General features: G+C 32.7%; 2 protein-coding genes across 4 annotated transcripts; both read right to left on the reverse strand.

Moving 5' to 3' along the window:
* Positions 1 to 694: 694 nt before the first annotated feature.
* On the reverse strand, positions 695 to 4,383 carry LOC141693113 (cysteine and histidine-rich domain-containing protein RAR1). Its single transcript, XM_074498119.1, has 5 exons — positions 3,582 to 4,383; positions 3,418 to 3,500; positions 2,915 to 3,078; positions 2,571 to 2,812; positions 695 to 1,035 (listed from the first exon to the last, which is right to left on the reverse strand). The coding sequence occupies exons 2-5, from the start codon at positions 3,480 to 3,482 to the stop codon at positions 943 to 945; spliced, it is 564 nt and encodes a 187-aa protein (XP_074354220.1). The 5' UTR covers positions 3,483 to 3,500; positions 3,582 to 4,383; the 3' UTR covers positions 695 to 942.
* A 1,452-nt stretch (positions 4,384 to 5,835) lies between these two features.
* LOC141689626 (K(+) efflux antiporter 5) lies at positions 5,836 to 18,383 on the reverse strand. Of its 3 annotated transcripts, XM_074493972.1 has the most exons (20): positions 17,939 to 18,377; positions 16,922 to 16,965; positions 15,675 to 15,736; positions 15,455 to 15,536; positions 15,276 to 15,337; positions 15,100 to 15,175; positions 14,897 to 14,971; positions 12,810 to 12,881; positions 12,626 to 12,709; positions 12,426 to 12,494; positions 12,254 to 12,331; positions 12,070 to 12,158; positions 11,754 to 11,850; positions 9,959 to 10,012; positions 9,167 to 9,262; positions 8,047 to 8,235; positions 7,894 to 7,971; positions 7,437 to 7,481; positions 6,995 to 7,090; positions 5,836 to 6,328 (listed from the first exon to the last, which is right to left on the reverse strand). In XM_074493972.1, exons 1-20 carry the CDS (start codon positions 18,168 to 18,170, stop codon positions 6,287 to 6,289), a joined length of 1,722 nt encoding a protein of 573 aa, XP_074350073.1. In that variant the 5' UTR covers positions 18,171 to 18,377; the 3' UTR covers positions 5,836 to 6,286. The 3 variants fall into 3 exon arrangements, with proteins under 3 accessions (XP_074350073.1, XP_074350072.1, XP_074350074.1); XM_074493971.1 differs by lacking the exons at positions 5,836 to 6,328; positions 6,995 to 7,090 and having other exon boundaries at positions 7,097 to 7,481; positions 17,939 to 18,383; XM_074493973.1 differs by lacking the exons at positions 5,836 to 6,328; positions 6,995 to 7,090 and having other exon boundaries at positions 7,097 to 7,481; positions 16,922 to 16,960; positions 17,939 to 18,097.
* Positions 18,384 to 25,853: the final 7,470 nt, after the last annotated feature.

Here is a 25,853-nt window from a genome sequence, read left to right on the forward strand (position 1 = left end):
TTGGATATATTATGAAAATGAAATTGATAATGGGAATTCAGTGTATGAAAATGCTGATGAAATGAAGTGTTGTTTTGAAAAATATTAAAATAAGTAACTTATGATTTAAACTGTGTCTGTGACTTAAATTCAATAAGTGACTGAAAAGTGATAAGTTGATAAATGCTTAAAAGTTATATAAGTGTTTGAATAATTTAACTTATAAGTCAGAATTTTTTTATTTAAATGAACTAAAATATATAATTTTTAAATATTATTATCTTAATTCTTATATTTTAAGTTATATTAATATTAAAAAAATATCTTTCAAAACTAAAATTAATAAAAAAAATAAAAAATAAAAAATAAGTTGAGAAAAAATACGTTATTACTAACATGGATCGACAAACACTCGTCAATAATAAACTGTTGCGGGCTTATAAGTCAATAAGCCAGCTCATCAGATTTGTCAAACAGACCCGAAAACCCAAAGGGCTATTGTGATTTGGATTTAACTACCAAAAAAGAAATGAGGTTTCATTCCATGTCACAAAAATTGCTAATCCAACAAACACCATCACTTGTGTTTAATGCTCCCATTAATGTACAAACACCCTTAATGTATCATATGCATATGCAGTGTGCTTGCTTTGACACACTTCTGAAAGTTTGCGGACCCAAACATGAGTTGGGTTGCAAGTATAAAACTATAGGATAACAAAAGTCAAATCTCATCACCTTCTTTAAGAGATCAACTACAAGTACAGATTAGTCAAATCAATCCATGACAGAAAAAACACAACAATGTGAAGCTCAAAGGCTGACGAGTCTTTGCAATTGCACAACTTAATCTAATCCTCACAGTTACAGATACCAGCAGGCAAACATCAATAGTTTCTTTAAAATAAATAGATGATAAAAGAAACAAAGATAATATGGTTGCTGATAGATCCATTCATTATGTCAAGCTGGATCTGCATTGTGCCACCCCTTGGTGCATGGAGGTATGCTTATGAACTCATCAAATTCTTTCACATGAATGTCACAGCATTTCCACTGCAAAAGCAGAAACAGAAAGAATGTCATAAAATTAAACTTGCACAAAAATGACTGATTAAAATCTGGAATATCGGTGTTGTTTTAGGAGTGCCTAGGTAAGAGACACATGCACACTAACATTCCCTTGCTTGATTGAAGTGAGGCGACTTGAAAGAGACATTGGCCTCACCTGCTAGGGAGCAAAGTGAAAGGTACACACGAGGTGAACCTCATTAAAGTGAAGTTGAAATCTATTCTAAAGAAAAAAAGTTGGGGGTCGACCCAATTCTCAAACTTAACGCTGCAATAAGATTTTCTCCTTCCGTTTTTTACTCTTCATAGAATTTGCACAAATCGTAGTTGCCTCGTCTAAAATATACATGTTCCTCTAGTACTCAACTCATGTTTTTCACTCTTCATAGGATCATGCAACTTGATAGACTTCTGCATGATCTCAAAGGTATGCAGGAAACAATTTTATTGGATAGTCGTTGATGAATACAAAGAATTGAAGATATAATACGAACGATTATATGAGAGCAACTCCAATAGGGGTGCCAAGTCCTATGTGGCATGCTACTCTTGGGTGCCAACCTATTGGAGTGTCAAGGGTGCTTGAAGAGTGCCAAGAGAAGTGACCAACATTTGGCACCCTCTTGGCACCCCCTCGATATAACTAAAATCCAATTCTAATGTATATATAAATCTTACCTCTTCAATTATATTTTAATTTATTTATTTATCTAGTGTTGATTTTATTTGAGTTAGTGTGGGGACCATTTCAGCACCTTGAGAGGGTGCTAGCTATTGGGGTTAAAGGGTGCCAACTTTGACATGGATGAGAGATAAATTAAAAAAATAATATTTTAGGTGAGTTGGCAATGGTTGGCACCCCCAAGGGGTGCCTCAATTGGAGATGCTCTGAGGGGTATAAGAAATCCAACAAGAGGGGCTATTCAATGATTGACACGCCAAAACTCTTGAAACTAATTCAATTGTACATGTAGATGAAGAGCTTCTACAAGTTCTACATTATATAAAAATCTTAGAAGATGAGTATTAAGACGTTTTACTGGATAAATCTGAGGATTAAATTGTGTGTAAGTGTGTCTAGCGATTCTCTGTGCAAATAGGTTTAATCCTTTGTTTCAACCCCTTTTTCTGAACCTTTCCCCATACGGATGTTCCTTTTTCATACAGGTGTCCAAAAAAAGTACAATCAACAACAGAGAGTCCTAACCACCGCTCCGCTTAAGGTGGCATCCTATGACCTTTTTATAAAAGGTTTGCAAATTATGTTACATGAGGCCTATTATGATTCAATCAAATTGTTTCAGGGTCATCCAGATATTGACATCAACCAACAGTGTTTACAAGCACACAAGTTAATATATGTTTTCTGAGAAGTACAGTCAGGTTCTTTTAGCAATCTTAACCATAATCTCCTACTTAACATGATGCTCCTTTAATTGGAGATTTCTTTGTGAGATATTGAATCATATATAATAAAATATACAGCAAAATAAAATGTTTCTGCCATATAAATGACTTACCCCTCTCATCCGGTCATGAAAAACAGCAGGTCCAGGGTGATAACTGCAAGCAGCATCATGATTATCCTTTTCTTTAAAAGTTTGGCCACACCCCTTATTTTTGCAAGTTTGAGGCTCATTTATACCAACCACCTTCTTAACTGGAGCAGGAAGACTTTCCTGTAATTCTGAATTGCTTTCAGCTTTTGCAACTGTTTCTTCTACTCCATTTGATTGTTTTGGTTTCATATCCTTTGCTGAACCTACAAATTTTTGAATTTCCTAAGCAGTGCTGCACAAGATATCTTGTGCTGCACAAGATAGATATTGCCAGACTAACAATGTGAAATTTACAAAAGAAATACCATGGTCTGAGCAAAAGAACCCCTGGCGGCACCTCGAGCAACCTTCTCTTGATGATGCATTTGATGATGCACTAACTGCAGTAGCTGGTGCATTAGTTGATTTTGTAGTAGAACTAGGCTTTGCTAGCACTGGTTTTTCAGTGGTATGCTTTCCCGTCTTACATCTTGATTCATAAAAAAAAACATTAGGTTGAACCGTAAGAAGTACAAATGAACTATACAATGACATTCTGGATATTTACTGGTTATGTCTTCTACTTTTAGGGTACTATTAGTTCAAGTCTATCTTATCCTAATCCTAAAGTCAAAAGCTCATGCTAAAAAATAACTAATATTACTTGGATTATATCAAAACCACTTCATTGCTACTTCTGTTCAAACTCCAAACCACTCTATGACTGAAATTTGAATATTTTCTTTACTTGTTTCGAGATTGAAGTATTTAAGGTAAACTAATTCTTATAAAACACTAAAGAGATCTCCATAAAAAAATGAAAACACACCCTGGGATTTCCAAGAATAAGCTGAAATCATGGCTTCTTTTCTTGCAGCAACTCCACTCTTTCATCCCATCATGAAATAAAGGCTGCAAAGTATAAGCCCGATTATTTATCTGGATATAGATTTAATTGGTAGAAATAAAATTTTAAGATCATCTTAAACTTACTCCCTGATGATGGAAATATCCACAGTGCGTCAATAAAGCCCAGATATGCAAAATGGAGAGCTCAGTTAGTCAGGATATCTGACATTATTTTATCAATCCATAATCGTAAAAAGCTTTAAAAAATCCCAAAGCACCTAATTTATGGAATGCTAAAGTAAATGTTGACTGAATCAAATTGCCTTATAAAAAAATAGTACTGTTGGAAAAACAAAGATTCTACTAAAAATCAAAACATGAAATATCGAAATGCAAGAAGAAAGTTAATAGGTACAATTGTTAAATAAAAGAATATAGTAACATAGATTAGTTCACACTTCACAATGTATGCAGAGTCTCTTTTAGATTGGTGAAATCTTTCTTCCTATAAATAAAGAAAAACTTTTCAAAGGTCAGCTATTCCCTTGTTGAGACTCAGCATCGTAATAACCTTAGGATTTTATTTAAAATTAGACACACCTGGACAGATCAGTACTCTTTCACGCCAAAATTCTTAATTAATCTTAAGTCCTGATCAAAATCGTATATCTTAGTCTCCCTACTTGTTAATATTAAATACGTAACCCACACAAACACAGAAAATCAGAAAACTGGCTACTATCACTATTCCGATTGAGATTCATAATGCTCAATCGGCATCATACTTATTTAATTTAATTATGCTAGTCGATCTAAATTTTGTAATATAAACAATGCTAACACACACGTACTTAGCTTTAACTATTGACAAATACATACAAAAATTTGTTAAACCTTGGGGCTGATTGCCAGTCGATTCGCAACAATCAACTTGCTATAATATATAAGTGATATGAAACTCTAAGTTTTAGCATTTGGATTTATTGAGTTTAAAGTATACAAAATACAATTAAAATGAATAAACAAACTGAAGAGCTCAAGGATTCGATAATAAGAGAGGGGAGAGAGGAACAGACCGAAGCGTGATAAATACATGAATCTTCAGGATTATCGTCTTCAGTAAAAGTTGCATCGCAGCCGATCCTCTGACATCGAAGCTTCGACATCCTCTCTCTTTCTATCTCCCTCAATTTCTCAATCTATCTCTCTCTCAATCTCTCTCGCTCTAATTTGGGGGCAGCAATTAGTGTAGTCTAAACAAAAGCTTTGGCCTCTATATACTGTGAAAAAAAATGGCAGTCCTTTTCTCAAAAATAAAATACTCGGTTCTTTGCGTACTTTTGGCAAGACTCCTAAATTATAGTTTTAGAATTTTATTTTTTATAAAAATTTAAATATTATATTTATAGGGCTGAGTTCTATGGAGTCCACATTTTTATCGGAGTCCTCGGAGTCCATCTACGTTCTGCAAATAAAATATATTGTAAAACGTGTTATTTTGCAAAACATGTTACGCAAATAGCATAACTTCAACAAAATCATGCAAATCTCATATATTTACGGTACAATATGTATGTTCTGCAATATGTTCTGCAAACTAAATATGTTTTGTAGAATATATATTTTTGCAATGTTCTGCTTGTAAAATGTATGCAATCTACAAGATTTTTGATAGAATAGTGATGTTTGTCGAAAAATAATATGTTTTGCAATATTTTAAGCTATATTTTACTTGTATAACATATATGGACTCCGAGAACTCCAATTAAAGGTGGACTCCATAGAACTTTACTCTATATTTATATTTTAAAAAAATATTTAAAATTATTTAGGGAAACATGTTTTACAGAGTTTTAAAACGTGTGCTCATCCTCAATGTAAAGAATACAGTGGACGGGAAGAGTAGTATATATTATTGTAATAAATTTTGGTTATTACTATTTTTTACTAATAATTTATTCCCAACTCAATTTCTTATCTTAAAAAAAATCAATTTGTGAACTATATTTAAGGTTTTACGTTATAGAATACAGAGGAATATGGATTGAGATATATACTGCAAAAATTATTTTTTTTAAAAAAAAAAAGAGTTACTACAACGAGAGAAAAAAGTTTTAAAGTATCACCGGTTAATTGCTTCTACGAAAAGACAACAAAAATCACTTATTTCAAAATTTGTACTCGCACTTGCAGTGTTAGGAATTAGATTTTTTAACATAAAAAAAATTCAATATGTTAAGTTTAAATTTAGCAGTGAAACAAAGCTATATATACTCTTGTAATCTTATTTAAGATTTAAAAAAATACAAGAGAATTTTTTTTTAAAAAAACATTCACCTGCAGAAAACTACAATGTACAATGGCCGTATTTTGTATTGTAAGAAAAGTATCCACACTATGCAAAAACTGTAATGCATTCTATAGTTCTCATACTTGTAACCATCTATGATACAGGGTCCACTATGGAAAATACACTTCCAGCTACTCTCCATCCTATTATTACAGAAGATATGCTACGATATTTGTCTTTGCTGGGACTGAGACTAGCAAATTTGTACTAGTATTTGTTAGTTTCAAAAAACTACTGTATGCGCCAACATGATACAGTAGTATGCGAGTGAGATGATGCCTATATACATCTATTACAAGGACACTGGATAGATCTGTACACAATCTCAACCCAGCCAAGCTTTAGAGGTATGTCCTGTGCATATCTGACTGGATCTGCTAATTGAATATTTGAATGAAATAATACTCCACAGTTTGCTTTCGAAATGGGTCTGTTCTCTGTTGGTGTGAAATCTGACAACTTCATCAATCAACATTATCATTTGTGTGACATACAATTGTCACAACAATCTGTTATGTACTTCAATTATTGAAACTTTCTCCTGCAACAAAGAAAATGAAGACGAGATTATAGCAACATGCAATGTCAAGGCAACCTTAGAATTTGTTAAGAGAGACAAAATGGAATACTTCTTGACATGTTAATATTTTAAGGAAATTTGAATTTCTTCAATATACATTCTCTCATAAAGAATTTGTTAGTTCACAGTTCATACTGTGTTCCAGATTAATTCGGTTCCAATCTCCCCCCCCCCCCCCTTCTTTTAGTGAGCCATTGGCGATTAACCAGCAAACATAAACAGAGCAACAAATGATAGAACAAAACCTTTTATCATCTATGCTATGTGATTTGTTGGAATTGTGAATGTAGGTTTAAAAGGTTATTTACTTATTTGCTAAAGAAGGGATAGCTACTCCAAAATTTAAAATAAAATGAATAATAGTGACCAACACACAAAAGTAAACACAGTTGATCAGTTCTATACACTTGTAATTCACCTTGTTAGCTAACAAACAGTAAGAGATACAACCATATAATATATTAAATTAATTTATGTTCTAGACTTTCAAATAAAAATCAATAGTGGCAGTGCAGAACTTCCTGGTCAATAGTGCAGGCAGAAATTTTAATTCAAAACCAATAGTGGCGGTGCAGAACTTTCAATTTAAAACCAATAGTAGCAGTGCACAGAAAGACAAACACCAACCTCAGTCTCTGTGCTACTTTCTGGGGGAAACCAGTGCATGAGAACCCCCAAATGCACCATAGCTGGTAACAATTTGAACACTACAGGAGTTGTTACCTATAGCTCATTCAATAAAATGTCAGTACTCATAGACATACATAGTAACATTTATCAATATGTTAAATGAGAACCTAAAATTTGATTTTGTTATATACTACCTATGGGCTATATAGATTATTAGATTTACATATGTATGTCTGTATGTATGTAGTATGTCTGTATGTATGTGTGTGTATATATATATACACAGAGAAAGAGAGAGAGAGGGAGAGAGAGAGAGAGAGAGAGAGAGAGAGAGAGAGATTATTCTGTTCTTTTGGGGTGGTGTATAGGGAAGGATGATAAATAGAGGGAGGGCCAGCATTATCAGAGTAACGACGTAAAGAATCTGAAGGAAATTTACCAGACTAAGGGCTGTTGTTCCAAGCAGGAGGAGGTACATTTTCCCCTATATGATTAAAAAAACATAGTTAGCACGACCAACAGCCATCCAGTAAATAACTATAGATGACAAAGTTTGACTACCGAACCCAATACATCACACTCTTCTGACTTGCCGAATTGGAACGTGTAGACTAAATTTCTAAAAACTCAAGGTATTAAATATGGTCTAAGTGTCTAAGAATCGGTCATCGCCTGACCAGTTATGAAACAACTCTAGTCACCTATGCACTTGTGTATGTGTAAACTTCAGCACAGATAAGGCATTACTGAGTATGTAAAGAGTGCAAGAAGTTCAGGTGTATGTGTAAACTTCAGTACAGATATGGCATCACTGAGCATGTAAAAAGTGCAAGAAGTTCAAATGTATATATATATATATATACAGAGAGAGAGAGAGAGAGAGAGAGAGAGAGAACCTCAATAATTTCAAGATTTGATGCACGACTCAAAAGAACAAAAGCGAATTCTCCAATTTGAGCAAGCATAACCCCAACCTGCAAATATGTTAAAAGAAAAAAAATTGTGTACTTGTTTCAACAGTGTGATTCAACTTCAACCAGTATGCTTACAAGAAAGGAGGTCCTGGTGCCATATCTAAAGCTCTTTGTGACCATAGCAGCAACAGTAGTCTTCACAATTATAACCAAAATTACGGATGCAAGCAATATATCCACGTGAGTCCACAAGAAGTGTACATGTATGAGCATCCCTATACTAGAAAGGAAGAGAGCAGCAAATAGGTTTCGAATAGGCTCCACCTACAACAATAAACAAGGCCTGTTGAAAACTTTCCAGAACTTAACAGGTAAAGAAACCAGCCAAATGACTTAGTTTGCAAAGTTGGAGCAGAAACCTCCAAATGTGACAATCTAATTTCCAGGTAATAACAGTTGTACTTGTTAGGAAATGGCATAAAGAATGAGAGGTCGAGGTTTTCTCTGGAGACATACATGTAAGATTAATTAAGATACATAAGCCTGACAATCTATAAAAACAAATTTGCATCCAACTCTCCGAAAAATCTAAAACACCCAAAATGATGCTTAACATGAAAATCCCATTCAAATATATAAAAGAACTGATAATAGTTGGTTTATTATTGGCATGTATTGTTTAGAACTAATAATATAAATTTTAAATTTAAATCTGTGTGTTGACAGAATTCGGACACTGGGCGTTTAATAAAGTAGTTTAAAATAGAAAATTTCTTAGCATAAGATCCAAAGGCTCTCATCTATTTAATAAAAATTTAATTTGTCATTATTGTTTTAATGGTTGAACCATGTTAAAGCAAACTAAAAACAATAATACTCATGTCTGCCTATTATGATTTAGTATAATAGGATAGATGTAGTATTAGATGCTAAACATAAACTTTCATAGAACTCTATATCCCCTTTAGAGAAGAGTATAGTATCCTTTGTAGATTGTGGCAAGTCATTTGATACTCATAGAATACAAAAATTTGGAACTGTTGGAGTAAAATAGCACAGAATGGTTATCCAATACTCCACTATCTCTGAAACAAGTATTGTATTCTTGCGGTATACAGAGGCAGCATATTTCTCGCAAGATTTTTAAACAATCCAATAGATAATATATATCACACATTTAAGCAATTATAAATTTTTTTCTTGTATCATAAATATCTAGTAACATAACTTGAAGCACATTTAGTGGCAGAATCACCTGATCTAAAGTATGTTGTGCAAATTCAGTGGTAGATATCATTACGCCAGCCACAAACGAACCCAACTCAAGACTCAAGCCCAGTTTATCACTGCACTGAAAAGTTAACAGGCATAACAGAGTTTTTAGAAAAGTGGTAAAAGACTTTAAACAGTGATGTTGTTATATTGTTGAATTGAACAAAGCATAAATTTGAATTTGAGGAATACAATAGGTGCAGTTTCTATATAATTTTATGCATTACATATTAACATCTTGCAGTCTGAAGCAGATTTTAGTAAACACGCATCTTATCATCAAAATTATTCTCTCCCCTACTCTCTTAAGGAGAACACCATTGCCCAACATTGACTTTTATATTGTTCTTGTAATTCCTACTCCAACTACAAAGTTACTACATAAAAAATATTGCTCACCTTATTTGCATGTTGGAACAACTATACAAATATTTACTCCCATCCAAGACTTTTACTTTTGTTGCTAGATAATTTTGTTTTGCTAACCTACAGTTTTTTTAATACAAGTAAATATGCTTCCATCATTGAAGGACTCGTGTAAATTATTCTGTCCCTGCCCAGGTGCAAATGGGGTTGGTTCATTATTGCACAATAATAGTTAGTGTTTTTGCATAACAAAAATAACAGTGTCAATTTATATTTTACCCTTTTAGTTTTAGAAAGTTAAATAACGTGCAAAATGAGCGACAAATAATTAGGTAAGTAGCAAGATACACACTGTAAACCATCATCATAAAGTCTGATTGAAAAGAACAAGATGTCGCATTACACCCACCGAAGCAGATAATAAGCAAAATGCCACCATTGCTAGCTGGTACAGCTCGTTTGTCTGCATCGTTGAGAAGTTAAAATAGAGATTATCAGCCAAGATCAGAATTACCAGATAAGTATAGTAAGCAAGTTAACAAATACACTAAAACACATAAGGTTGTAAGGGTGCATAAGGATGCATCTCAATGGATGAAAAAGTAAAATACACACAGTAACTTTCCAACTAACAGGTTGATTGCATTGGCATTATAAAAAGACAATTTGACTTGTTTAAGAAAAGAGAGCTCAACAAACAAATATAAATACTACGTAGAATTTTGGAATACGCATTTCAGATCGGAGGAATCAGTAATACGCATTCAGGATGTGAGTATCATAAAATATTTAAAATAGAATACGCAATCCATGCCGGAGTATGTCAAAGGTTATGCATTCGCTAGATGCGTATTATACATTAATCATTAATCAGTTCCAGTGTGATATCATGCACTTGGGAAAAATTCAAGAGAACAAACACCCACGTGACTATGTCCCCGCAAACTTTTCCAATTTATTCCTTTGCATGCTGGCACAGATTCCGATGAACTACAGTTACTAGTAATACGCATTCAAGGTCTATGTATTAGAACGGCCATAATTGGCCAATTATTGATAGATGGTCATTTTTGTTACAAAAATTGATAAAGAAGCTATACTTGTCATTTTCTCACTTTTCTTATTGTAACATAAAACTAAAGTCTAAAGGTAAAACAGACACCACCACTCATGAAAGTGGGAGACAGTTGTGTCCGCGTTATTATATAACACTTTCTGTATTAAATTATGTGGACATAGCATTATTCATTTAATTTGTGGCTAAATCTTAAAATTTCTATTAAAAAATTGAAATATTTAATCATTTAATAGGTTGAATTATATATTTATTTAGTAGTTAAAGATAAATTCACAAATTTATTTGTGTTTCTAGAAGTTTCTGCCTATCAAGGTGTCTATATCTTTATCCTACTTTTTTTTACCACCTTCATTAACATGATCAATAAGCTGATGGCATAATATTTATCTTGAGACAAACAAGAGGTTAGTAATGCATTTAACATTAGTACAATAAACACAAACTAGAATAAAGGATTTTTATCAGAGGGAGCTTGTGACCTGAGCATGAGAGATGAATATTGGCTATGCACATCTACTATGGTTTCAAGTTGGCTGCAGATAAGGGTGCCTGCAGTTTCCCGTATGGTAGATATTCTAAGAACTGGAAAGTCAGATCTATCCAAAAGAAGAAAGGAACCACCAACAAAAAATGGCAAGCCAAGGACCCTAAAAAGGAAACAGCAAGTGGTCCACAATTCGATGGTACTCTACATATACTGTGAGAGGGTTTGGTCATAACTCACAAGTGCTCAAGGGCCCAACTATGTCAATTAAGATTTAGAGGTGAGAGAAAAAGATCGGAACCAAGACCTCACTGCGTGGAATAGATTTTTACTGTTATGTACTTATGTTTAACTTCTGTTGTTTCAGGAACATGACAGAACTTAGGAAATTGATTTGTGTTCATTGTTCTACAATACTGTCATTCAAGAAATGCTTTGTATAAGCGACCAGGCCTATCTGTTATACGAGTTTTTTTTAAGTTTACTCTTTGAAGCATTATCAACAAAGCTAACAATGAAAGCTTGCACTCCCAAAGCCTGCCGAATAGGACAGGTGGAATAAAAATATGAAAAACTCAGATATGCCCTGTATCTTGCACAAAATTGAAAAAAATAAATAACAAATTAGAGGACTGGAATCACCTGAGAAGATAGCTGTATCATTAGCTTCAGGAAGCGGGGAACAAATGACCAAGTCAATAAGGATGCAGCAAATAGATATGTGGACAATGTCAGCAGCCTAAAGCCACAGGAGGTTATATTAAAAATTATTTACAAGGACGTCCTACTACACATGCCCATAACCATCTCGTTTTTATTTAACTGTTAATTTTTATTATATAACTAAGAAAATACTTCCAGCTTGAATAGCATTAAATAATGTTAATGAAAGAAGAAACATGATGTGTGTGCGGGAACATGAATCTACAGATTGATAGATAAAAATAGATGAACTTACACTTTCCCCATTGAAGCCATTCCCTGCAAAAGGCCACTGTTGCCGCCCAAAACTGGGAGCAGAGCAAAAAGTAAACCAACAGCACAATCCTGGAATATGCCACGGTGAAGGAACAAACAAATGTGTACATATATAAAATCATCTCGAAGGCATTCTACCGTATGGGACGAAGAAAGATTAGTACCTGAAAGATAAGAGTCCCAATTGTCACTTGACCGTGAATAGCATTGTTGCTATTCTTTTCAACTAGAAACTTCAGCACCTATCAAATGGATCAAATCATGTACCCTCAGGTCTCAATCGAATAAGACCAAGTAAATGACTATTTATTGCAAGTATACTGTCTAAGGCTATACCACTGCTGTTGATGACATTGAAAGGAAGCACCCAACAAATAAACCCTCTGATAGTTTAGCTCCACACAACTGTAGCAGTATTCATACAATGAAACTCAGGTGACCATTGAATGAATATTTTAGTTTTCTAACAGAACCATACTTAATATAGACACTTTGTTAAGTAATACATATAAACTCTTAAAGCGTCATACTCATACCAATGCAGCTATGCCACACAAGACCATAAATATAATTATTTGCAGCAACCCTCCAAGAACAGCAACAGTACCCACGGCTTTTAGCTACATCAGTAGCACATTAAGGTAAAACAGTTTTCTCAACAATAAACAAAAAACAATATGAACAAGTTACTCTTCAAATGATAACATCATAATGGTAAACCTTTGCCAACGAAAACTCCAGTCCCAAGGCAAACAGAAGGAAGACAACGCCAAACTGAGCAACTGTCTCAACCTGTATTTATCATAAAATTATAGTGGAAAATCAAGTTATAGAATGCTTCGGATAATGAGTATACTACAAACACATGGAAGTGGTAAAATAAACTGGAAAGAGTATAAAGAAATAACATGATGGATATGTAATGTATGCACGACACGAGAGTCAAAGGGGAAAGGAGGGTGGCGATTAAAGATATGTTGTGATGAGGGTTCTAAGACTTGGCCGACATCTAAAAGAAAAAACTGTAAAGAGAAAGAAACAAAAATCAATTTCCATCTACACCCAGTTGATAACTTACCTTATAATTCATATTTACTTGATGTTATAGTTGTAAGTGGACATCAGTCTCTAGTACATTTTGAAGCCACAAAAAAAAACCATAACCTCAAATCAAATAGCTTGTTTACTAAGTAGGGGACATGTGAAAGAAACTGGAAAAAAATGGTGCGTAAGGCTGGGCCGAAGGCTACCACTTTGAATTCACAAATCTGGTTGCTGAGATACTGGGATTATTACTGTCAACTAACAACAGATATCCTCAAGTTGAAGCAACCCCACACCGGGTGGATTACTACATATTTTTTTTAACGCTTAAGAAACAGATGCCTTTTAGCGATACAATGACTTCACATGCATATCCATCTAGCTCCAGTTAGAGGTGGCCAAACGAGCGGTTTGGCTCGCCCCGGCTCGCTTCGGCTCGTCTTTTTACTCGCCTCAAACCGGCTCGTATCGGACTCGGCACGGATCGGCACAAACCGTTACAAAAAGCGGGGCGTGCACGAATTTATATTTATGGAACCGTAAATCGGCACGGATCGGCTCGTCAAATCGGCACGAATCGGCACGGAACCGTTCGACACGTTCAAATCGACACGGCACGTGTGAATTGCCTCGGCCCGCTCATGATTCACCTGTTCTTCATTCTGTTTCTTTCAGTTAGCTATTGAAATATTTAAAATAATGAAATGATATGAAATGATATTGGGTGGTTTGATTAAAATAATCAACTATGTATATATTAAACTAGACAACTACTGGAGTTATGCTACTATTGGGTTAAACATGATTTGAAAGGACAGGTGGTGACATGCTTTTCTTGAAAAAAATGAACAGCTCGGCTCGCCCGGCACGGCACGGCTCGCCAGCTGTCCTTGAACCATAAACTCGCCTAATTCGCGAGCTGTACACGATTACCATTTCGTCGACTCGGCTCGGCTCGGCACGGATCGTCTATCTTCCCGTGCCGTTCACGAGTTCAGTATTCAGTGAACCGGCCAGTCGAAAACTCGGCACGGCACGCTCGGCCCGCTCGTTTGGCCACCTCTAGCTCCAGTATAGTTGGTAGGCCTCTTAACAATTTCTTATAGCAGGTCATAATAATCAACCCAGCTTCTTGCTTTCTTTTAATTGGAAGGAAAGAGAAGGGATACAAATTGATACAATCAAATCAAAAGAAGGCAAGCAAGTGTTTAAAATTCAATACATATACAACTTCCCCAACTATATCCTTTCATAAACAAATTGAGTAAAGATGATCTTGGTAGTTGGTAGTTCTCGTCAAAGGGCACTCGAGTTTCTCATAACGACCCCTCGCAAATACAACTCGATCACTTCTAATTTACTATCTTGAGCTTGATCCCCCGCAACTACAATTAAACTTTGAGATTGTTCGAACCACCAGAACCACAAAATATCACATCATACTTATCTATCAACATAAACACATAATAACAATATACATAATCTAAATTTTTTTTATCAATATAAAACTGTGCATTAATATCATGCTAGTCTTTTCTTAGATAGATACAGTTAGTCTCACAAGGCTACTAGCTTTTTCTAATAGCAAAAATAAATCTTTTGCAGAAGTCCTTATTTTAAACTAACCTATATTTATATCGTACCAACTAATTTATAATCACTACAGGTACAGGGAACCTTGTGAGTGCATATCTACTTTCACACGAAACCAATACAGTAAAAGCTAAGGAAAAGCTGCATCTGAGCTATTCATGGTAACATACCTGTACCATTTCACTAATGAACTTCAAACCACCAGGTCCGATAAGTGAACCTGCTAAAAGATATCCCACAATAACCTACCAAGAGTAGCCGTTAGAAACACTGTCGATATTCAAAAATCCTCAATATCAGGGACTATGATGGTAGAGCTTAATACAAAGAAACTGAGGACCGAACAACTGAAATCAGGATCTAAAGCACACACCGGCTGCCCTAAACAGGAGAAGATGATTCCACCAATTGCAGCAGAAACTATGACAACCACCAAGTCTGAAATCAACCTACATGGCAGAAATTAAACCTCAACTACATCAGATAAAAACATCAAAATATCCAGTTAGGTCAAGCTTTTATATGTGCGTATGTGGAATGCACGACGACCTTAGATCAACTTGAAGTACGGGATACTTCGACTTTTTATTTGACATCACAAAAGTATTGTCCTGCCATTTAAAGAAACAAGTCAGCAGGTAATCGAAGAAGAAAGGATGACACTTTTACTCCCCTAAACCAACTGCATAACAGTTCTAAATGAAAGTTTACTATAGTTACTAAATCACCTTGCTGTCAATAATGGTATCCATGTCTTCAGAGCCTTCCTTCTCCACGGAAAAAACATCTTGAAAGAATGCTTTAGTGCGACTGGAGAATTTTACATTAAAAATGTAAGTATAATCAAATCTTTATTATTGTATGTAACTGTTACTTATTTTATTAAACTAACTAATGTATATACTATCATGCTTTTTGACTCAGTGGCAAGAAAAAATGACCCCTTACTTCGTCCCTTGAGTATCATTCTTCTTCTCATGGGTAATCTTAGCGACAGTCTCCAATACAGCCTGCATCAAATGATCAGAAAGCTCAATTTAATACTTCAAAAAAAAAAGTAAAATTCAGGTTGCAACCATGTTTTCTGCATAGCATAAGTTCTGTATGTGTGTTATCTTGGCTTATATACTTCCATTTTTTAACATGTGACTGACAGTTAACAGCTAATCTCTGTTAAAGCTGCTTGGGCAAGAAACATGTCACACTATCCTCAAAGCGGATTTCTAAATTAACTAAAGTCAATGTCTACCCCCATGAAAGTGTATAGCAATCACATTTCTATAATTCTTATTTACTTTTATTTGTTAGGAAGTGACTGGTACAGTTAACAGATGTCATGGCACGAGATCCTCCAAGCAGATTTCCAAATTAGTTCCATTCATGTTCAATCTCCATGGAAATGTATAGCAGTCACATCACTATATATTCCAGAGAGGACGGACTCCTATCTTAGTTTTATTTTTTTTGATTGAATATTTAGTGCAGAGAGGTCACTTGGAAGATGGCTTCCTTCTTAAGGACAGCACTGTGTGGGCCAGCTTGAATATAGATAATTAATCTAATTTCATGTAGAACTGGTATTTACTATTTTATTGCTCTTGGGAATATACCGAGCCACTATTACTCCACTGCAATGTTCTGAGATATTTAGGTTACTACTAAGTCCTTGATAATGACCTCGTATACATCTTCCCGAAATACAGTAATAGGTTCTTTAAAGGCCTGGAAGGGTCTCAAATTGGTGTGTGTGATTCAATACAAGAAATAGAACTGCAGATCGTAGATGTTTTCAGGGTACGGAGAAGCATCTCCTGCTAGGTTTATACAAGTATGTCTTCTAACAGATATCCTGATGGATTAGCCAGGCAATCTTTTCTACTTTTTTTTGGTTAAATTCTGCTCTCGTTTTGTATAGCCTTTAACGCCGGTTTTGGAGAGGAAATTCTAATAATACTATAGTATTTTATACACGTTTTTTTAATGGTGTAGCTGCTTGCTGTTATCAATCTGTCACAAAAAAATATTTTATGGGAGCTACATAGTTTGGAAATCACTAATAATGCATTACTAGAAAATTCATCCAAATATAAATTGTCAAGCAAAGGGACGAAAATAGAAACTGGTGAAAACATATGATGTCAAATTTTCACTAAAATTAATGCACTTCAACAGACTGAAAGGAATGCAAAACCTACTTCCTTGTCGGCGACGCTGCTGTTGAAACTGCTCTTGTCCTTTCCTAGTGAAGAAGATAGCAATCAAATATCAAAAAAATAATGCAGGGCCAATAGATATAACCCGTATTTCCCCAATTCCGATACAAACTTATTCAGGATTGATGAATAATCTTATATAAATATGATAAAAATCTTCGCATCTAAATATATAATAAACATAAAAGTAGTTGTTCCGCTTGTATATTAATTAGTGTGAATAAATCAATAAATTATGGGGGGTGTATTCATTTCGGATTTTAAAGGATTGATAATAATACATGGATTTTAAAAGATTTTCGTTGATTTTACTTGTTCGTGGATTTTGACGGAGTTGATAAAAAAATCGACAGAGTCTTGCTGATTTTGTGAAGTTTTCCAGAAATCCTTCAAAACCGCATGTATTTTAAAGAGATTTCAAAAGATTAAAAATGAACTAGCAAATCCATCAAAATCCACCACTTTTTCGAATAAAAAAAATTCACGGACTTTTAAATACCATCAGATTTTGATGGATTTTTAAAAATCCAAATTGAATACCGCCAGATTTCAATAGACTTTGTAAAATCTAAATTGAATACACTCAGATTTTAAAAGACTTTTTCTAATCTCTATTGAATACCATCAAATTTTAAATGATTTTTTAAAATATAAATTGAATATCTCTTGATTTCAAGAATCCAAAAAATTCCTTTAAAATCTTGACTGAATACACCCGGTATAAGTGTGACGAGGAGGCAGATTAAGAAACATGCCAGTAAATAATAAATTATCTAAACTTTCCGATAAAACGTATGTCCACTCTCTCCACTAAGCATTAAAAATTCTATGAGTTAATATACATGTATACTGCAAAAGAATTAGGGATCAAAATTCAAGTATACAAACCCTAACCGCATTATAATTACACACTAATTATAAACAAAGATCAATTAGGACAAAACTAATAAAAACATCAAACAGCTCAACAATTACGAAATCGCGATAACAAGCCCTAACCTTCGGGTTGATCATTTTCGGAGAACTCCTTTTCGAGAACACGATCAAACATCTTAGCTAAGCTGCCATCACCAGTGTCAGGTGCACTAGAATTAACCAAATTACCATAAAATCTCTCTCGAATCTCTTTCTCAGATCTAATACACACGGAGCTTTGTACATAAAAAGCGATCATCAATACGAAGCATATACGCAACCTAGAGCTCTCTCGTTTAGCACAAGTAAGCGCCATTGCGCAATCTCAGAGCTAACAAACAAACACACTTGTAATTTCAATTAAATTAAATTGTAATAGATATGTAATTTCAATTAAATCCAATTAAGCGTGGATCGAAAGTGAGTTTAGAAAAGGGAAGAGGGGGTTGGATAGTTTTGACAAATTGTTCAGGCGGGCTTTGTCTAGTACATCATTAATTTTTACATTTATGTTGTGGAAATCTGGAGAATTAATAATTTTACTTGCATTAAACGTGTAGTTATTAATAATTAATAAAGAGTTTTAGTTGCACTCCACGAAGGAATTTCAGGCTATGTTTGGGATTTTGTTAAAATTGATGTAAAAAGTGAGAGGTAAAGTAAGGTGTTACTTTCGGATGATTATTTGGTACTCCCTCCATCCCATTTTAATAGTCGAGTTTCGAACATAAATTATTCTTTTAACATATATATACAACATCATACCACTACATCATGTTATTACATGTATTTTTTATCATACACATAATATGTAAGTGTGTTAAATAAATATTTTATTTAACTTTAAAGGTAGTTACTTGAATTCCAAAAAATTGGATCGTTAATTAAATATTTGAACAGCTAATCTTAAAGAACTTAATTCCAGATATAAAGTTAGGCATAATACATAAATAAATTATTATCTTATTTATTAATCATTTTATTTTGAAAATATATCTTATATATTTTTAACATATTTTTATTATAAAAAGTAATTAAAATGCACATTTATAATTTTTTAAAAAAATATTGAAAATAGAATCGCTTATATGTAAATAATCTATATTATTATTACATATTTGGATAATTTCGAATTATAATGAGTCAATGCATTTTAGTTTATTTCGAATTTTAAATCAAAACTTGGCTTATTGTTAAAAAAAGAACACAAAATTTGACTACATGACCCGGCCGAAAAATATCGTCACATTCTACGTTTAGTAAATTTAAATTACAAGCTCGTAGAGAATATCTTGTCAATAATGTTAAATATTTTAATAGCTTATCTTAATATAAATTAATGTATTTGAGGTCTTGATAGGATCAAGTCAATTAATTATTTATATTAAAATTACTAAATTCATTGGTAGCGTAATTGTTTTGGGAGTTGTCCCGGTTTTAAAAATATTGAAATTTGATATAAGATCTCACGAGATTTGTTAAAACTACGATGATATATTAAATATATTTATTTTTCATTTTTCACTTGAAAAAAATAGCCTTTTAAAAAGAATTTTTTTAGATAAGCAATATTCATTGATCAAGAAAATATTGTACAAATATTTTGAATTATTTTAATATTTTAAATTATAAAAATAAAAATTATATCTTTACTATATTGTAACATTTGATTCAAGTGAATTTACCAAAATACTATTTTTTATGAAAATATTTGTAAAAATATGGACAAAGGTTGCATATGTGGTTGCATATGAGGTTAAACGGTTGCATATGTGGTTGCATATGAGGTCGATCCGTATTTTGCAAATATTTTCTGCAACTTGGGTATTTATGCAAAAATTCCTTGATTCAATGCATTTTATACTATTTAAAGGGAAATATATATATTTTTCAATAATTTGAAGGAATTAACCAGTTCAACTGATACTTATAGAACTTTATCGAATTGAAAAATATTTAATTTTAGGAGAATAGTATACAATGTTATCAAATAAGAAATATTAGAGTCGTAATTAAAGAAACTTATAAACAGTTTAAATAATAATATAATTACAATTTTTCCTTCGAGTTTTTGAAAAAAATAATGAATATCAATAATAAATCTTTACAATTTATAATATAATTTTATGTTACAACCGTGATTGGTACTCGATTGCATAAAAAATAGTTATGGATTGTTTGTCAGTGATAATGTGAATATCGTATATAAGTTATTGTAATTTATTTATTACATAATTTTAATTTTTGAATAATTATAAATGCATGTTATTTAAGTAATCAATTGTCTCAGTAAATGATAATAATGAATATAAATGTACATAAATCATATATTTAACATATAAATAATTGAAACCATCAGAATTTACTCAGAAATGTAACATATGATAATTTACATGCTGGCACACACACATATAACTTAATCTTACATTTTTAACAGTAATGTAAATAAAAAAATAATATTATTTCATACATACATACGTTGAATTTCAAAAAATAACATTTTTCATTAAAATCAACTTTTATATTGACAGTATTATAAATTTTATATTATTGCATATTATGATTGCAAGTCATTCTAACTTCAGTTATGCATTTTTTATCTTTTTAAATTGCGTAAGTTAATTGTAAGTTAGTCGTGAACTTAGCAGTACATTTAGTTTATTTAAATAAAAATCAAAATTTTTGGTCAACTTTATATTGAATATATATGTTATTTTTTAGCTTTTTTTGTAAACATAGTGACGACATTCTACAAAATAAGTTTAATCGTTTCATTTTAAACGTACATCGACTATCCTGTTTATATTCATTCATTAAATACAAATTATACAGCACAAACAAGAATATATATATATATATATATATATTGCTTAATGAACTATATTAGAAATGTTGTGTAATTTGGTAATGTATTGTATGAAAATAATACATGTTGATAAAGAATCAACCTGTATTTAATATACGTTAGATATTGTACAACATTTACAAATAAGAAAACAATTAAAAACATTATAATTGCATGACGCATAAAAAAAATCTAGAAAATGACCCGTGCCTCCAACGGGTTATTATGCTAGTTATATATATAATAGAGCAACTACGTCATTCATTGAGACTATTTCAAAATTTGAAATTACTTAAGTACCCCTCGTGAATATATATAATTAATATCAAATTTAATAACATATATATTAATTACATTTAGTTGATTAATTATTAATAATTATATATTTATTACTACTCAATTATAGTATATTAAAAACTTATACTTATAATTACATATGTATTTTTAGAAGTATAGACTAAAATTCTAATATTATTATTAAATTATATATTTATTATTATCGCATTTAATATATCGTGTGTAATATTTTAATTATTTCAATTACAGTACAAGAAACTCCATTTCGAACGAAAAAATAAATATCATATTCTTATTTAGTTACGTACTTTATAATACTTGAACTATAGATTCACATCACACATGTACTCCTTTGTCAAATTAATTATCATATAACTCATTTTCACACAATTAACATTCAAATACATACATACATACATACATAAACACACACATACATATATACATACATACATACATATAAACATACATACATATAAGATATAAGAAATTAAGGTGACTAACACAAATGAAATCATTTTTTTGTAATCGATTAATATGATCTTGTCAAATAATGAATTTTCATGTTATACAGTAACAATTATGATATTTAAAAATTTTAAACATTATCAAATACACCTCTTACGAAAATACAAAATTGAAAAGAAGTGCATCTTACATTATACAATATTTTTGAATATCTCGTAAAGACCATACACAAATAAAAATAATTTCTCGTAACAGGAAATATATTTTATTTCATAAGCACATATACAAATTTAATAATAGTTGACGTTAGATCATGCTTGTGCCTCGCACGGGCTATAAAGCTAGTTTTCATATAACAATACAACATAGATTTTATACACTAATAATTACACGTTTGGAGAATTAATTATTGACACAGTATTTCAAGTTGAACTCTTCTCCACTTCTAATTTTACAGAATTACTACAGCACATCCATCTTCACTTCTGATTACACTCTTAATGTTTTTGCTTTGATTTAAACTTTTTCCCTCTCATATTTTTCAATTTTAATTTGAACTTTTACTCTAAAATGAATTGTTTAGTGTTTAAAATTTTTAACTTCCCTAAAGTTGCATATATAAGTAAAAGTATCAACACAAAAAAATTCACAAGTTTCTCACGGTCCATATACAATGTTAATTTTGACCTGGATCTTTCACCAAGATCAGACCTGCAATGAAGTGAAAAACACCTCTCTTCTCATAGTTTGATTGCTAATATTCATAATCATTTTGTCTTTTATTATAAGTAAACATGTTTTTATTGTGGCAGACTTGGGGATGTATCAGATGAAGAAAACTTGCACCAAGGACGAACGAAACCAGCTAGAGATATTGATTTAAATCAACCTCCGCTGGATAACAGTAATTTTACATTATCGTAGTAGATATATTCTTGGCATTATATGAACTTGTAACATATAATGAGTTTATTTTACAGGTGAATAAGCTAATTTGCATGGTCGACGAGCACCCAGGGCAAGAACTATTAAGAATCTATCCAATGATGTGCGACGACGTATTTATATGATTTTTCTAACTAAAAGTGAAAGTGGAAAGCTTAAAAGGGACACGATAAAAGAAGTTGCAACAAAATTTTCTATATCAAGTCGTACAGTCTCACGTATTTGGGAGCAGGCAATACAATCTTCGGCCATGTAGTCAATGTTAATAACAGAAGAAGCAAAAATTGTGGACATAAAAGAATTCAAATTGACCCCGAGCAATTCAAAAAAGTTCCTCTCTCTCGAAGAACAAGTCTGGAATCTTTGTCACATGCTATAAATGTAAGTGAATCAACTTTACATCATAACTATAAAGATGGTCGTATCCGTCGACACAAGAATCCTGTCAAACCATATTTGAAGGACTCTAACAAGAAGGCAAGAGTTCAGTTTTGTTTGTCTATGATTGAGCAAAACAGTTTACCACATAATCCTCATTTTGTGGACATGTATAACATGATACACATCGATGAGAAATGGTTTTATATTAGCAAAAAGGCTGAGAAATATTATCTTCTGCCCGATGAATGTGATCCTGTACGCACATGTAAGAGCAATTTTTTTTTATAAAGGTTATGTTCTTAGCCGCTATTGCGTGACCAAGATTTGATTCAAATGGTGAAGTCGAGTTCTCTGGAAAGATTGGAATTTTCCCATTTATTATGAAGGAACTTGCAAAAAGGAGGAGTGCAAACAGGCTTGCAGGAACTCTTGAAACAAAGCCAATTTCTTAAATTGGAAGGGACATGGGAAGAATTTTTTTTAATTACTAAAGTACTCCCTGCTATTTTGGAGAAGTGGCCAGCAAGTGATAGTGATAAGCTTATACGTATCCAACAAGATAACGTTAGGATACACATTAATCTGGATGTTGAAGATTTTCGTTTAGCCGTCTCACAATGTGGTTTAAATATTCAACTAATGTGCCAGCCTCCAAACTCTCCAGACTTAAAAGTCTTGGACCTCGAATTTTTTAATGCAATACAAAATCTGCACTACAAAGAGGCTTCTAGAACTATAGACGAGCTAATCAACTCTGTGGAAAAAGCATTCTACACGTTTTGCACTTCTAAGTCGAACCGTATTTTTTTAACTTTGCAGCAATGCATGATTGAAATAATGAAAGTGAGAGGTACCAACAGTTATAAAATCCCGCACATGAAGAAAGGTTCTTTAGAAAGGAAATGCGAACTGCCAATTAAAATGCATTGTGATGCAGAGCTTGTAGATAATGTAACCAAATGGCTAGATTTTTCTGAAAATGTAGGATAAGTAGTAGACTTTTGCATATTTTGTTAGGTCACACAACACTATAGAAGGGGGTTGAATATAGTATTTATACAATCGAATTGATTTAGAACACAAGTATGTAATAGTAATCAAGTTTATTCAATATAATAAGCTCTGTTACAAAGTAGGTTAAACTACTCTCTCAGTGATGAATAATATTACTAAGAGCTGCTAGGGTTACAATGAATAATCTTCTCGTGAATGATAACACTTATAGTGTAAACCCTAAGTTGTGTTTATATAGTACACAGTTACACGATATCTTCTAATTGATATGGAATATAATTCTGTCTCCTAAAATATATCAATCAGATATTATCTTTTTACAAGTCTTCTAGTATTCCAACTCTAAAGCATATCTTCCAGTGTTTTAGTCCAGATCCTCTCCTGTAAATCAGTTGCATTCCTTATCTGAAGTACCCGTACTTAAGTCCTGATATAAATCCTGACGGCCTTAAGTTATGATATAAGTTCTGACTTCAGTAAGTTCTGATTTCCAGTAAGTTCTGATAAGTCCTAATATTAAGTTCTGAAACTAAACACATCGGATTAGTCATGACATCACAAATATATCTAACAATCTCCCCCAACTTGTAAATTATGAAAAATATACAAGTTAATAGATTTGATGATGTCAAAAACATTTAAGTACAAATGCAATGAAAGTTTATTTAGACAACTAACTAAAACTTACAGTCCTTGCAGCTTTTACCAATCTTACTGAATCAATCTTAATCCAAAGTGATTCTTGACAAAGTTTGATATCAGCTTCTCTTCTGCATTTCTCAGGACTTAAGCTAATATAGCCTTAACTTGCTTCATTTCTTCATCTTGACTTCCAATCTGGTAGAATGCAGTCCTAAGTATTGAGATGTGGTTTCTTTCTAATCCATCACCAAGTCTGATTACCCTTGGATGAGATGAGTCTTCATTATAGCACAAACATTTATCTTTCAGAATAACCTCAAGTTTAGCAAAATTCTTCTTCATTGGAATTTTACTTCCATCATCTTTAACTATCTTTGGAATAAATTCTGCAACCCTTGATCCAGAGATTCTGGCTTTATCCCTTATGGTCTTCATTATGAAATTTGACCATCTTATAGTAACCTCAGAATTTATCTCCAAAAGATAATGAAAGAATTGAAGTTCTTTCAGAGATTTGTTCAGCACATCTGATTCTGACATTCTGTATGTTCTTCCATCTTCAAGAAATAGAATCAACTTTTCTTTTACATTACTCTTATCATGAGTATCCAGTACCACTTGAACAGATATAACCTTGTCAAGGTATTTCTGTGTAACTTCCTCAAGTGGTTTGTCAGTTAATAAAAATGGATCTTTGATAGTTACTTCAACTCCTATTTTCAGCTTGGCTTTGCTTGATCCTAACCCTGATCTGTCTCTTGCTTCTCTGGCATTCAATCCAACAGTCAAGAAATCAGATAGCATTTGAATTTTCTTAGGATCTGACGGTGTAACATTTTTCCATGGGAGTTTCTTCTTATCGGTAACTGTCATCTTGCCCAAATCAACTTGAGCTCTGTCAGAGGTTGATGTCCTGATGACTTGATCAGGATTTGCTGTTTCATTATCTTCTTGAGCAGATAGCTTCTCAGAAGTTGATAAACTCTAAGCTTCCAGAGTTTGAGTAGATTAAGCAATATCAATAGTTAACTCAGTTTCTTTCAGTTTCTTCCTTCTCTTCAAAGATTCAACTTCCTCTTCTATCAGAGTATCATCGTCATGCATTGTAGCTTGATAGGCTGGATCTATTAGAACTGAAGGAATTTTTTTCTTCTGAATCTTTGTTGGTTCATCAACCTTTTCTTTCCCTTTTGCTTTGGGATCAATATCAACTTATGATCTTGTCTTGGGCTTTGAAGCCTCAGAAGTTGACCTTTCCTTGATCACAATGCCTTTTTCCTTAGACCTTGAAGGTTTATTTGTATTAAAAGCTTTAGACTTAAGATTTGTCTTCTCAGCTACAAATCTAGCTTTTTCCTCCTTTAGAGTCTCTAAATCCATTCCAGGATTATGCGTGAGAAATAATCT

The sequence above is a fragment of the Apium graveolens genome, chromosome 10 (genome assembly GCF_009905375.1).
Source record: "Apium graveolens cultivar Ventura chromosome 10, ASM990537v1, whole genome shotgun sequence".
NCBI classification, from domain to species: Eukaryota; Viridiplantae; Streptophyta; class Magnoliopsida; order Apiales; family Apiaceae; genus Apium; species Apium graveolens.